This window comes from Dunckerocampus dactyliophorus, chromosome 9 (genome assembly GCF_027744805.1).
Source record: "Dunckerocampus dactyliophorus isolate RoL2022-P2 chromosome 9, RoL_Ddac_1.1, whole genome shotgun sequence".
Taxonomy (NCBI): domain Eukaryota; kingdom Metazoa; phylum Chordata; class Actinopteri; order Syngnathiformes; family Syngnathidae; genus Dunckerocampus; species Dunckerocampus dactyliophorus.
This window is the reverse complement of record NC_072827.1, coordinates 6,664,299-6,678,889: the sequence shown is the minus strand read 5'-3', so window position 1 is coordinate 6,678,889 and position 14,591 is coordinate 6,664,299. Positions and strand designations below refer to the sequence as shown.

Here is a 14,591-nt window from a genome sequence, read left to right as displayed (position 1 = left end):
ACTCCTGAGCATGCGCAGTGTGTACTGCGTTCATGCCCACTCCTGCCGCAAGATGGCGGTAATAACCTACCAACTACCATAGGCTACTTCCATACAACCACTGAACTCTATACTACTGGAAGGGGCGTCCCTGCTAACTGCATGAAGCCATTGGTTGGCCATCTTGCTTCACCCAAAAAAAGCACACACGCATACACATACATATATCTTCATTCACTAAATTTATTATGTTTCAAAAATTCAATTGAAACAGAGTAAATTTACTAGACCCAAATCTCAAAAGTTCCCTCCAGTTGAAGTTTTGTCCTACCTCTACCGTGTTAAATTACGATGCATAACAACTCAATTTCAGTGTTCACAAGGCATTTGTTATGATAAGGATCTACATAGTATCAAAGCTAAATGCAACGCATACCTTTAGAAGATGATCAGGAAAGTCAAATATTGTTGGAACTGCATTTTGTCGCAATCTAACAGTCTGGCCGGTCCTGTCGAAGTTCTCCTCGGTGAAATGACTTGAACACAGTTGCGATCTGGCTGCAGGAACCCACCTGTCTCTCCGCATATTTACTACCCATTGCTTTAGAAGTTGAGCATTGCAGTGTGGAAATCTAAAGGAGAATAAGGGATAATTTACAACTACTTACGTGAAAAGATCCTTACAGATTTAAAGTATCTATTTTTTTTTACTATTTTTATTATTTATAAGCATTTACCTACCTGTGAAATGTAAGTCCCTTCTCGCGGTTTTCACGAGTACCACGATTTGTGCAATTAATAGCAGCACAAGACGGCATCTCGAACTAGTTCTCAGGCTTTCTTGTTTTGGGTGAAACAACATGGCGACTTCCATACTTCCGGTGGCTTCAGGCCTCCAATGCGCAGCAAGCGATCGGGGCCATTCCAGTTACAGAATTCAGTGCATACAACCCCAGACTACGACCTCGCTTCCGGTGAGAGAAACGTTCCTGTTATTCAAATCAGATTCGTGTGGCTGAGATGAGGTAAAAAAAAAAGAAAGGAGGAAGTGGATTGGAATGGTACATCCATATAAAAGCGTGCATGTTACTGTTTTTTATCATTTCCTGGTGTAAAACGAAACTTATATTTTCTTTCCTTTGTTCAATTTTACTTTCAATACAGCAACACAAACAGACTACTTTTTTTGCTTTTTTTCCTGCACAAAGTTTTTCAATTAAATTAAATTAATTAATTATGATTAATCACAATTTGCAACTATGTGTGAAATATGACCATTTTTACTGTATTTTATGAACAGAAATAACAGGACACAATTATACAGTGACTAACCGTCAGAGCAATGTGGTGTTGCATTCAAAGACACCATGTACTTTAAGTTGACTTCACATGTTTTGACTGTAGATGTATTTTCTGGGGTTCCGAGCATAATTAAATGCAGCAAATAGTACTTCCGCAGTAACAGTTACAGTATGTTAGCGAGTGATTAGAATATCCACTTCCTGTTTTACTTTGTATTTTTGTGTATCTAGACCACACATACGCACATAATGAAGACATAGTTGTGATTTTTTTGGTGTTTTTTTTGTTGTGATTCTTTCTCGGAGAGTACTTGAACGCACCTCACTGTCTCGTGACAATGAGGAATGGTCATTCCTAGGAGTACTAAAGACGTGTTTGTGAGTTGGAGATACAGACATAGATGTGTCAGAATGAAGTTATTAAAGACTGTGTGACTGTGTGAGGACGCTATTGTGCTGCAATAACAGAGAAATGTATCTTGATATGATGCCCATGCGTTAATGAATGTAATTAATGAAATAAATTAGTTACCACACTATTTTTGACAGCCCTAATTTTTCAAATGTATTTTGAACCCTTTAAGTGGTACTTTAAACAATGCACTTTTTGGAAAACAAGCATGTAAATGAAAAAGATCTATAGTTTCACTTTTAGGGTTTTGTCAGCAATTTGTCATAAATAAATTTACCAAAATTATTTATTAAATTATTTATTTAAATTAATAATTTAGTTACATTAATAGTGCATTCAATTAATACATTAATTCTATTCTTTATGCTATGATATGGGCCGCACGGTGGTCTAGTGGTTAGCACGTTGGCCAATACAGGAACAGCCTGGAGATCGGGAAGACCTCCCCTGGGTTCGATTCTCCCCTGGGCATTTCTGTGTGGAGTTTGCACGTTCTCCCCGTGTGCGCGTGGGTTTTCTCCGGGTACTCCGGCTTCCTCCCACATTCCAAAAACATGCATGTTAGGTTAATTGACGACTCTAAATTGTCCATAGGTATGAATGTGAGTGTGAATGGTTGTTTGTCTATATGTGCCCTGTGATTGGCTGGCGACCAGTCCAGGGTGTACCCCGCCTGTCGCCCGAAGTCGGCTGGGATGGGCTCCAGCATGCCCCCGCGACCCTAATGAGGATGAAGCGGTATAGAAAATGGATGGATGGATGGATGCTATGATATAAAATGTGCTACTTTTTAAAATAGACCAGACACATAAGGCGAATTTGCATAATGTATCGGATCGGTATTGGCGATATCAGCCTGAATTTTACTCAGTATTGGATCGTAATTGAAATCAGTGGTATCACACATCACTAATAGCAAGGGATCACTGTACTGTAATATTGTAGAGACATTTAAAATGATTACAATAAGGCAGTGGTTATTTTCTGTCATGCCCCCACTGGGGGGACTAAAATGTTTTCAGCCCCCCCCCCCCGATTTGAAATACAATTGAGAAACTGATATTATCTGTTTATTTATCTGTGCTGTACACACTGAACTCAAAACTAAAACCAGCAGAATGCAAGAAAATGGAGAGAAATGAAGCATACACGCGTATTCAAGAGTCCAATGTGAGAAGAAATGTGAGAAATCGATTGACGGTGGTAAAAACAGTCAAATTTGGACTCATTGCAGTGACATTGATGACACAAAAGCAGTGCAGAGCATAAAGAATGAAAATTTCACAATGAGCCGGGTTGACAAATAACCCTTTAGAACGTAATGCAGCTAGAAGAAAAAAAGACTAGCACTCTGCTCTGTGGGTATAATAATGCATAGAAATGAAAACATTTCTTCATTCATTTTGCACGCACATGTTATTTTTGGAGATACTTTCATTTCAGCAACAAAAAATCTGAGGTGAAAGTGTTGGATGTTTTTAGAGAATTACAGTCACGACTGAGAAAAAATGAATATGCCCAACAAATTTTAAAAAATGTAGTTTTTATATGATTTAACTTTGTTACTAGTAGCAGCTTCACTACATATACATCTTTATTTCCAGAATGTAAGTTTACTACCTGCTACTGTACAAAAAAACCCATCTGAACAGTCCCAGTCAGTTGATGAATTTATTTCCAGTGCATCTGTTTTTGTTCAATGGAATGCATGTGCAACTTCCACAGGGAAGCTGGAGCCTATCCCAGCTGATGTAGGGTGAGAAGTGGAGTACAGCCTAGACTGGGGTGGCACATTCTAAAAATATGATTAAACAAGAAAGCTAAAAAAAACAACAACAGAAAAATGTAAAAATCAGCAGTGATTTTAAAACTATTAAGAAAAAAAGTCATATTCTAATGAGAAAAAAGTTGCAATTTTATGACACTTGTAATATTATGAGGAAAACAATGTCATTCTCGTAGCATAGAGCTGAGTTATATTTTAAAAGCTGTGATATTGTGAAAAACACAAAACAAAAAAGTTGTAGTTTTGGGGATAATAGGTTGGGGGCAAAGGTTATAATATTATGGAAATAAACTCAAAATATTAAGGGAATAAAGTCATAATATCACAAGAAGAAAATTACAAGAAGATTATTTGAGAAGAAAATTTTAATATTTGGACTTTTTTTTTTTAAAACAGCAAAAATGGGGAAAAAAAGAGTTTGGACATCCCTAAACTGACCACCTGTCAATCACAGGACTGACAAATGAGGACAGGCTTACATGCGATTAAGAGTCTTAATTGAGCAAACATACTGTACATATGTTGATGCACTGGCAACAAAAGGGGGCGGCAGTAAAGCCACTACGGAATAGCCAGACTGTAATCATACATTTTTAAAGGAGGCCATTATTTTTGACAAGCAAAAAGTTGGCTCAGTGGTGGGTTGCTAAATGATGAATGTGTGCATGTTGGAGTTCATCATTTTACCAACATTATCATTCAGTGCAGCATTCTTTTCTGTCACAAAGTCTCCTCCAATTACGTCTTGCCTGCAGCTTTGCAACACAAAGCCTCCTCAACTGGAACACGGTGGGCTTCATCTCCATGAATTCTCCACCTGCAGTGTGCACACGACAACCACGGCGACAGGAGGGTGCCTCAAGGTCATCTGACGTCCTTGAAAAGAACTCATGAAGCTGCCGCTGATTCTGTCTGGAAAAACAAATATCAACTTTCTTTAAGGAAAAGTGCACTTTTTTTCACCATCTGCAATACTTATGTAAAAATGAACACACATCTTTCTCTTTTCTCTGCTTTCTAAAGATAAAAAAACAGCTAAGACGCGGCAACAAAGAATGCATGTAATGGGACACACCTATTCCGCCTATAAAGCCTGAAAAAAACCTCCAAAAAGCACCAACAACGACCCATTTACATAATGTGACCTGCATATTAACTAAGCTACAGAGACATTGTTATTGTTATTAACATTGTTACACTGAAGAACTACATTACTGGCGTAGTGACAACTCGCCGCACCACACTAGCTAGCTACTAGCCGACTAGCGACTAGCTTCACCACACACTCGCTCACAATGCCTCAGGCCATTAGCGAAAGGTAACGCTACATGTTGGAGCTGCTGCCACTGCTGCTGTGTTTTTGTTTTTGACTTTGGAAAAGTTAACGCTAGGTGTGTCAGGATTTGCGTGCTGCTCTGCTGCCCTCTCATTGTCCTCTGTTGCAGTACACCAGGGGTGTCAAACTCGTGCCCTGGAGGGCCGAGACACTGCAGGTTTTATCTCCAACCAGTTTCTCCAGCAGGTGATTTAATGGACGAGTTCCTTCCCTCAAATTGAAGGTGTTGATCATTAAAATCACCTGCTTTAGTAACTGGCTGGTAAGAAAACCTGCAGCGTCTCGGCCCTCCATGGCACGAGTTTGACACCCCTGCAGTACACCCTCTTCGCCCCTTGGAGCCTTAATTGACGCACCTGCAGCTCATCTGGCATCCTTCTTAAAGCACCAAGCTCACACCCAATATGCTGCCAGATTGTTGCCAACTCTGGCTCCTCGCAGCATTAGTCCACGGCGCCCATTAGTGTTAGCCTTGAACTGTCTGTTGCTAATCCTGCCATTTCCATGCCCGTCTACCTACTGGCAGTGTGAGTACTTTTCTGTTTAGCATTGTGCCTCCTTTTGTTCTTGGACTCTAGCCCTTTTCTCTGCCTGGTTTTCGGCAGCTCTTAGTTATAGTCACCTCTTTTTCCCCGTGTGCATTCCGGGTGCTTTTGTGTTTTTGTATTTTACATTTTGTTTTTTATTACTCCTACTTGTGTAATAAATGGCTTTTTTTCACCTAACCTTGCTCTCGCATCTTGGGTATCCGAGTTCCGGCTACGCCGAACCCTACAAAGTGTAGCGTTCCTTTCTATGTTGCTATGTGAAATCAATGCACCCAGGAAGGAAGTTCTACTGATGCTTAAAATGAAAGTACTGTAAGTATTAGATATTAGATATATATAGTTATATATAGTTATCATGACTGTATCTGTTACTACATGAGCACAGCATGGATTTAAAACCATAAAACCTTGTTGATTTTTGGAGGTGTTTTAATAGGTTTGTCCCATTGCATGCATTAATTACCTGCTGCTTTTTAACCTTTTAAAAAAAAAAAAAAAAATTTAGAATGCAAAGAAAAGGGAAAGACATGCGTGTTTGTGTCACATAAGGATTGTGGATGATTGGCAAAATTGCCCCAAAAAGTGCAGTTTTCCTTTTAAATGAAAGAATGGATGAAGAGCGTTTATTCCAAACACCACAAAATGCTCACTTGTTATTTCAAGATGAATTAATTGAACTTAATTATTTCATGAACACAATGACATTTTCACCTTGTTTCTCCAGGCAGCGGAGGTCAGCTTTGAGTGCAAAGGTGACAAGGTCATTGCCATTATGGCCTTTAAACTTTTGACCACCCCCCCACCCCACAGCTGAGGAATGTATGCTTGCATCAATTCTAATTTGTTTCATTTTACCACTGACTGAGTTCTTATGTGATTTGTTTTCTTCCTGCAATTAAGAACCGGATATCCGGTCGTGTTTGTCGCTCACACCTTTAGATGGTAGTATATTAGATGTTAGCATGCCACAGTGCACTTCTTTTTTCTAACAGTGTCAGTTACAACTGTAAAGATATCGCTTTTGATACGGCTCAGTCATAAGATCATATTTGATCGGGGTCACCAACGTTTGAAAGCTTGAGACTTTTACAAAATGAAAATGAGCACGAGCGCCTCATTTTTGTAACATTTATTTCCTAGCTTGCTTCCTAGCTCTTGTTTTACAGAACATTAACAAAATACTTGTATCCACAACTCACTTTTTGCATTTCAGAATGCATTTATTTCTAGTGTTCTCACATTAACAAAAACCTGAATGAAAGGCAGGCTTGCGGGCGCCTCAAGGGGCTACCTGGTGCCCGCGGGCACCACGTTGGTGACCCTTGTATTGGATTATGCTGGTGGACCTAGTCAAGTGGCCATTGAGAGTATATTTAACTCTTGGTGAGCATGAAAGTAATGAGGATAGCAAGGAAATAACGATAATTCCCTTCAATCAAAAATGTTTTCAAATACTTTAGTCCCATTTACTTATTTTAATTAGGGCTGTCAAAATTTTTACACCATTTGCAACTGTCTAAAATATGCCTATTTTTACTGTATATAATAAACAGGAAGATAAATAATAAATTTGTATGCATTAATGAACTGAATATGTCAATCTAAAACACACCACAAGTCTAAAAATCTATTTAACAATAGTCTCTTTTTAATAGTAGCAGAACATTTGAATCACACTTTCACATTTGCCGGTGGCCTTCTCGTTCTGTCAGTTGTTCCAGTCCCTGCCTTCTCCTGGCCTGTGTTTCTCTCTTGCAGTACCCTTGAGCGGGCTGGAGGCGGCAAGGCTGGGCACACCTGTGGCTGATTGCTCGTTCCCCATTTAGGCTGACTGCCTGCAGCTGGATGCTGCTGGCTCTTTGTTCAGACTCCTAGTCTCTTGTTTTAGCCAGGTTGCCCAGCTGCTTCCTAGCTATCCAGCCAGCTTCTTCCCCTTTTGTTTGAACTGCCTCCTGGTGTTCCCTATTTTTGGATTCTTCTTAACGCCATCGCCTTCTATTGTCCTTGGACTGTAGCTCGCTGATGCCCTGGTCCAGATCTGGGAGGAGATCCCCCAGACACCATGCCCCGACGTTGTAAGGGATGCATACAAGCGGGGGGGGGGGGGGGGGTGTGTCTTTGATTTCTCCCCTCTATAGGGTGATCATTTTCATTTCTATCAAATTATGTGGCATCATTTTGTTACTAATACATCACCCACTTATTATCAGGAAAGATATTCAAGATCATTTTTCCCCCAGTTTAGATCTGATGTGTTTTCCAAGTGTTCCTCTAATTTTTTTGAGCAGTATATATTTATGTAAATTTTATTTATTTTAAATGCTCATTATTTTTAATTATGAATTAATTTATATAAATAGTCCTTTTTGTAAAGGAAAACAATTTTTTTTAAATGAAAAAGACCATTTTCCTTACTAAACGTAGTTGTACTGCATGCTTGCAATTGGAGTTTATTTGTATTTTTTTGTTGTCAAAGCCCATTTTAAATGAATAAAACAATAGTTGTATACTCAGATTTCTGCTTGGCAACTTGACTTCTTATTTCAGTGTAAATTTGTTGCTAAAACAATACAACATGTCATGAGCTGATTATACATTTATGACAGAGCCTCATCTTGGGTTTCTGCCCTGATAAAGAGAGGTGCAAATTCAACGATTCTTAGTGAAGAAAATGGTCAAAACCCTGACCACATGTCACTGGATTCCACAAACTGTTTTTCTGCATCTTTCCATCAAAAATGAGGAAAAACATATTCTGACATTCAATGTTATGTTCATTCTGTGTGTGTAAAAACAAAAAGTTGCAAAGCAACATTTGCAGGGTGTAACATTCCATCTTTCAAGGCTTGGAAAGATATTCCAGTCTTCACAAGCCCTGAGGCTGGACAAGGAGTCTGTCCATTGAATGTGGTGGGGTGGTTCCACCTTATAAAAGAGGAGCGGCATGCTCCAAGTTCTCGCACTCGCACTCTGCTCCTCACGGACAATGACATCGCTGCTGATGCACCATCAATGAGATAGCCGCAGCTCTGTGTGCACCCTGGTCCTTCTGCAGGTCTACTTCTCCAATACATCACCAGTAAGAAAGCCAAACACAACAAACTGCAGAATCTCTAAGTAGGTCGTAAACTGTAAATATTGCATCCATGTAATTTTGTCTTGTTAGTAGAAAATTACTTTGTTTTTGCTGCTTTTTCTCACTGGAGTGGAGAAGATGCTCCTCTCTATTGCATCTGTGCTGTTGGCCGCAGCACTGACTCGTGTTTGGGCCCAAGACCTCCATGACAACAGAAAAACTCAATCTGGCACAAAACCTTTGGCTGCAACCATTTACAATGGACAAGGTGAGAAACATTTCCAAATGCAACACAGCTGTATCTACAGCAATGGGTGTCCAAACGTTTTTCAAGCAAGGTGCCACATAGTGAAGAATGCAACTTAGCCACTTTGATATTTTGTAAAGCAGCACATGTAAATATGCTAACAAGTTATATACTCTATATTTAAAAAACTGCATCTCAGCTTTGTCATATAGGTGAAAAAGCCTATTAATATCAACTTCACAATTTGCTTTTTTTTCCCCCAATTTTTGCTGTTTTTGTAATTTTCCAAATATTTCAACTTTCTTCTTAATCTTTGGAAATGTTCTTGTAATGTTATGACTTTATTCCCACAATATTATAGCTTTTTCCGCGATCTATTTTTCCCAAAATTACAAATTTGTTTTGTTTTTCTCGTAAAATTACAGCTTTTAAAATATAATTATGTATTTTTTCTTGAATATTTCAACTCTATGCTACTAAAATGACATTTTTTTTTGTCATATTGCAAGTTTATTCTCATAAAATGGCAACTTTTTTTCCTTATTACAATACAACTTTTTTCTGTTAATATTTTGACTGAATTGTTGTAAAATTACAGCTGTTTTTTTCAATTTCTGCAGTTGCTTTCTTAAAATTTTCCAACAATTTAAACTTTCTTCTTGTAAAATTCTACTTGTAATTATGACATCTTCCGATCGTATTTTGACTTTATTCTCATAACATAACTTTTTCTGCAACGTTTCCAAAAATTACAGCTTTATTTCTTGTTTTCTTTGTCATAATATTAGGACTTCAAAAAAAGAGCCTTTTTTCTATAATATTTGAACTGTAAGCTACAGAAATGACACAACTTTTTCTCATATAATATTATATTGACTTTTTCTTGTTAGATCACAACTTTTTTCTATTAATATTTTAACTTTGTTATTGGAAAATTACTACAGATTTTTGCAATGTTTGTTTTTTTAAATTTTCCAAATATTTCATCTTTCTTCTTCAAAAATCTCTGTAAATTTTCTTTTTGTAATATTAAGACTTTAGTCCCATAATATTAGGACTTTTCCCACAACCTGTTTTCCCAAAAGTGACAACTTTATTAATTTTTTTTTTTTGTTTCTCGTAATATAACTACAACTACAACAACACTAAAATTGCAACTTTTTTTCTGCTTTACAATAAGACTTTTTTCTTTTTTCTTCTTATTTGATTTCATTCTCGTTGTCACGCCGTGAACTTGGTTGGACCCAAAAAGGCAGACAAGCAGGGTGGTGTCAAAAAGGAAGTCCTTTAATAGTTCGTTCACCACAGCAAGAAAGAAGAAAAAAGGGGTAACAACAAAAATCTATGGTGCAGAGCAAACAGTAAAATAGCACCACGAAGGAAGGGAACCGAACATAAAGCCTACCAAACTCCAAACGGGAGGGCTAACTGGGAGAAGCTACCGAACTGGCAGGAAGGCAATAAAACAAGACAGTATATATCTACCGTGTAAGTTAAGGATGAAGACGGGCAGCAAGAATGCGTCTGGAAAGATGATGATGGCTTGTGGCGTGAGTCCATGAAGGTCAATCAAACGACGCCTTCCTGCTGCCACGTGTGAATATAAAGAGGCAGCTCTGATGAGGAACACCTGTGGCTCGTTCGGTAGCTTCACCCATCAAGGTGGCCCTACAATGAGAAACACCTGAGAAACCAAACCCAAAACAAAGAGACAAATAAGTAGCTCACCTGCAGCACCAGAGTGGTGTCACTGCAAAGCGTGACAGTATTTCCCCCCTCCCAATTAAGTGGCACCCCTCGAAGGGTTACCTGGCTTGTCGGGGAATTGCTGATAAAAGTCGGCAAGAAGGGAGTCGTCAAGAATAAGAGAACGAGAGACCCACGAATGTTCCTCTGGGCTGTATCCCTCCCAGTCGATAAAATACTGTACACCCCTGCCCCGCTTCCTGGCATTCACAATAGATTTGACCGTAAATGCAGGATGGCCATCCACCAACCGAGGAGGAGGAGGAGGCACTGGTGGAGGGCTGAGCTCGCAGGAGGAGACAGGCTTCATGAGGGACACGTGGAACACCGGGTACTTCTTGAGAGATGGCGGAAGCTTCAGTCTGGCTGACACAGGGTTAACCATACGGATGACCTCAAAGGGTCCAATGAATCTGGGTGCCATCTTCTTGGATTCTCCGGCCAACGAAAGGTCCCGTGAAGACAACCAAAATTTCTGGCCAGGCTTGTACTCGGGAGCAGGCTTGCGATGCCGGTCCGCCAACCTCTGGTTCCGTTTGGCGGTGCGCATAAGTGCAGCCCGGGTGTCTCGCCATACCCGGTGGACCCGGCGCAACAGGGTGGCCACAGAAGCCACAGATGATTCTTTCTCCTGGGAGGGGAATAGGGGAGGCTGAAAGCCGTGGGCTACGTGGAATGGGGAGAGGCCCGTGGAAGAGCATACCAAGGTATTGTGGGCATATTCCACCCAAGGCAGATAGCGGGACCAGGAAGTGGGATGCTGGTGGCACACACACTGCAAAGCTGCTTCCAAGTCCTGGTTGGCCCTTTCAGTCTGTCTGTTTGATTGAGGATGGTACCCCGATGAAAGACTCACAGTTGCTCCAAGGGTTTTGCAAAAAGCCTTCCAGGTAGCAGCAGCGAACTGCGGGCCTCTGTCTGACACCACATCGAGCGGGATACCATGGATGCGTACCACATGCTGGACCAGAAGTTTAGCTGTTTCGATGGAGGAGGGTAGCTTGCGGAGTGGGATGAAGTGGGCTGACTTAGAGAACCTGTCGACGAAGGTAAGGACTGTAGTGAAGCCCCTGGTTGCAGGTAGTCCGGTGACAAAGTCCATGGCTATGTGTGACCACGGACGGGCGGGGATGGGGAGTGGCTGCAGCAAGCCTGCCGCTGCTTGATTGGATGACTTGTTCCTCGCGCATACTGAACACGCAGCTACGAAACTCCTGGTGTCAGCATGCAGGGACGGCCACCAGAAGCGCTGTGACAGGAGGAACGCCGTACGTCTGGCTCCGGGATGACAGGCGAGCTTAGAGGAGTGAGCCCATATGAGGACTTCAGACCGGAGGTTGCGAGGAACAAAGAGTCGATCAGGTGGACATCCAACAGGAGGGGGTGTGTCCTTGTTGACCTCTGCCACTCGCCTCTCCACCTCCCATTGGAGCGTTCCTAGAATCCGGTCTTTAGGTAGAATGGTCTCAGGGGGAGAAACTTCCACCGGAGGGGCGAAAACCCTAGAGAGGGCGTCGGGCTTCCCATTGAGAGATCCAAGACGGTAAGTGAGGACGAAATGAAATCTGGTGAGGAAGAGGGCCCAACGTGCCTGACGAGGGTTGAGGCGTTGTGCAGTACGAATGTAAAAAAGATTCCGGTGGTCTGTAAAGATGATGAACGGATGAGCCGCCCCCTCGAGCCAGTGCCTCCACTCCTGCAAGTCGAGGACAACCGCCAGAAGCTCTCTGTTGCCAATATCATAATTACACTCCGCAGAGTTAAGGCGTCTGGAGTAGAAGGCGCAGGGGTGCAACTTTTGGTCCGAGCTAGAGCGCTGGGAGAGTACGGCCCCAACCCCTGTGTCAGACGCATCCACCTCGACAAAGAAAGGGAGAGACGGGTCAGGGTGAACCAACACAGGAGCAGATGTAACACATGACTTTAATCGCCTAAAAGCAGTGTCAGCCGCTGGGGTCCAGACAAAGGGAATCTTGGTTTTGGTTTGGTTTGGTTTAGTTTATTTGAACATGAAGGTTACAATGGAATACATCTCATGAATCATTCTTTGACAGTTCCACATGTCCAAAAGGAGTAGGAAGAAGCAAAGCTTATTTAATCCTACCCCCCATCCATTCTACATCTAGTACAGTACTTATTGTTCACTTCCTGCATTCCATGTCGTGTTTTCTGTGATAGTCAGGATAATACATAATAGATAACGGTAAGACAGCCCTCCCAAAAAAAAAAAAATTAAATATATATATACTGTATATACATATACATTAATAATAATAATAATAATAATAATAATAATAATAATTAATAAATAAAGAATTTCTTTTTTTTATAAACAAAAAAAACCAAAAACATAACAAACCTGACAGAACAATCATTGTGATGATCAAGACTCTTCTGCCTTGTATTTAGCAAACATCAACTGCTTGTATTGTTTTTTGAATGTGCTCATCTCTGTACATTGTTTGAGTTCCTTACTCAATCCGTTCCATAATTTAATTCCACATACAGAAATGCTGTGTGTTTTCAGCGTAGTTCTCGCGTATAAATGTTTTACGTTTAATTTTCCTCTAAGATCATATTTCTCCTCTCTGATTGAGAAATACTGTATGAGGTTTTTGGGTAATGAGTTATTAACTTTAAACATTATTCTAGCGATTTGAAAGTGTACTAAATCTGCAAATTTTAATATCTGCGATTTTAAAAATAGAGGGTTTGTATGTTCTCTATCCTTGGTATTATGAATGATCCTTACAGATCTTTTTGCAGTACAGTGAGTGAGTGAAGATTGCTTTTGTAATTATTTCCCCATATCTCCACACAATACATTAAATATGCTAATACTAAGGAACAGTACAGAGTGTGGAGTGATTTTTGGTCAAGAACATAATTTGCTTTATTCAATATAGAGATATTTCTCGCCACCTTTTGTTGTATAAATTTAATATGAGATTTCCAACTCATTTTTTCATCTATTACAACCCCAAGGAATTTATATTCTTCCACTTTTCAAATCAATGGAGCAATCATAAGGCCGGTGAGGAGGAAGAGACATAGCACGATCCTTACAAAAAACTTTGTGGAGTGAGTGATCTTAGAAGATGTTAGCTTATTTAAAGGCTCTGCGACCTTGCTGAAGTTCTGTATAAAGCGCCTATAAAAGTTGGCGAACCCCAGAAACCTCTGCACAAGTCGGCCATTCGACCACCGCCTTAACTTTGGCAGGATCAGGTCTGAGTTGGCCCTTCTCCACAATAAACCCCAAGAACAGCACTGAGGAGGAATGGAATAAACATTTTTCGGCCTTGACAAACAGACGGTTGACTAATAATCTTTGGAGCACCAAGCCAGGGGAGAAGATGACGGATGTATGTGACCCGCCACGAGAGAAGAGGAAATATAATCCTCGAGTGCCCTCTGTTCAGGTTGAGAGATGTTATAAAGATGAGTAGAGGGAAGAGGTGCACCTGGCAACAAATCAATGGAGCAATCATAAGGCCGGTGAGGAGGAAGAGACATAGCACGATCCTTACAAAAAACTTTGTGGAGTGAGTGATATTCCTTGGGCACTAAAGTGAGGTCAGGACGATCAGTGAGGACGATTGGTGTGAGAAGCGGCGACAACCGCTTCTCACGCCAATCGTCCTCCAATCGTCCTAACAGTGAGTGTGACAAAGATCACTCCAATTGGTAACTTTAGGTATAGCCCAATCAATTGTGGGGCTGTGCTGTTTAAGTCATGTGAGGCCAAGGACCACCGTAGCTGAACGCAATGGGATTATAAAAAAACTAATGGTCTCCCGATGGTTACCCGCAAGGAGAAGACAACAAGGAATTGTCTGGCTAATAATGCTAGCAAGATGGCCACCATCAAGTGAGCGCACAGTCTTAGCAGAAGGTAACAACACAGTAGGAATGTTACAATGCTTTACTAACTCACAGTCAATAAAATTATCGTCTGCTCCTGAGTCAATAAGAGCCTTTATGGATCATGCCTCTCGCCCCCATGACAGCGTACCTTTGATCTGGAGACGTCCGACCACAATTGAGCTCTTTGAAGGTCTCTCGCTGGAGGAAGGCGATCGGCGCCCTCCAGGGCGAACCGGACAGCCAGCGAGCGAGTGATCCGCCTCCCCACAGTAGAGGCACAGATGGAGGCGCAG

At 40.9% G+C, this 14,591-nt stretch overlaps 1 protein-coding gene across 2 annotated transcripts in view; it reads left to right on the top strand.

Annotated features, from left to right (window-relative positions):
- The first annotated feature begins 8,087 nt into the window (after nt 1-8,087).
- Nucleotides 8,088-14,591, top strand: part of col28a2a (collagen, type XXVIII, alpha 2a) — a 48,057-nt gene continuing 41,553 nt past the window's right edge. For both annotated transcript variants that reach the window (XM_054788396.1, XM_054788395.1), the window contains exons 1-2: nt 8,088-8,441; nt 8,569-8,706. In XM_054788396.1, the coding sequence (XP_054644371.1) occupies nt 8,441; nt 8,569-8,706 (139 nt within the window). In that variant the 5' untranslated portion in view covers nt 8,088-8,440. The remainder of the gene's footprint in view (nt 8,442-8,568; nt 8,707-14,591) is intronic.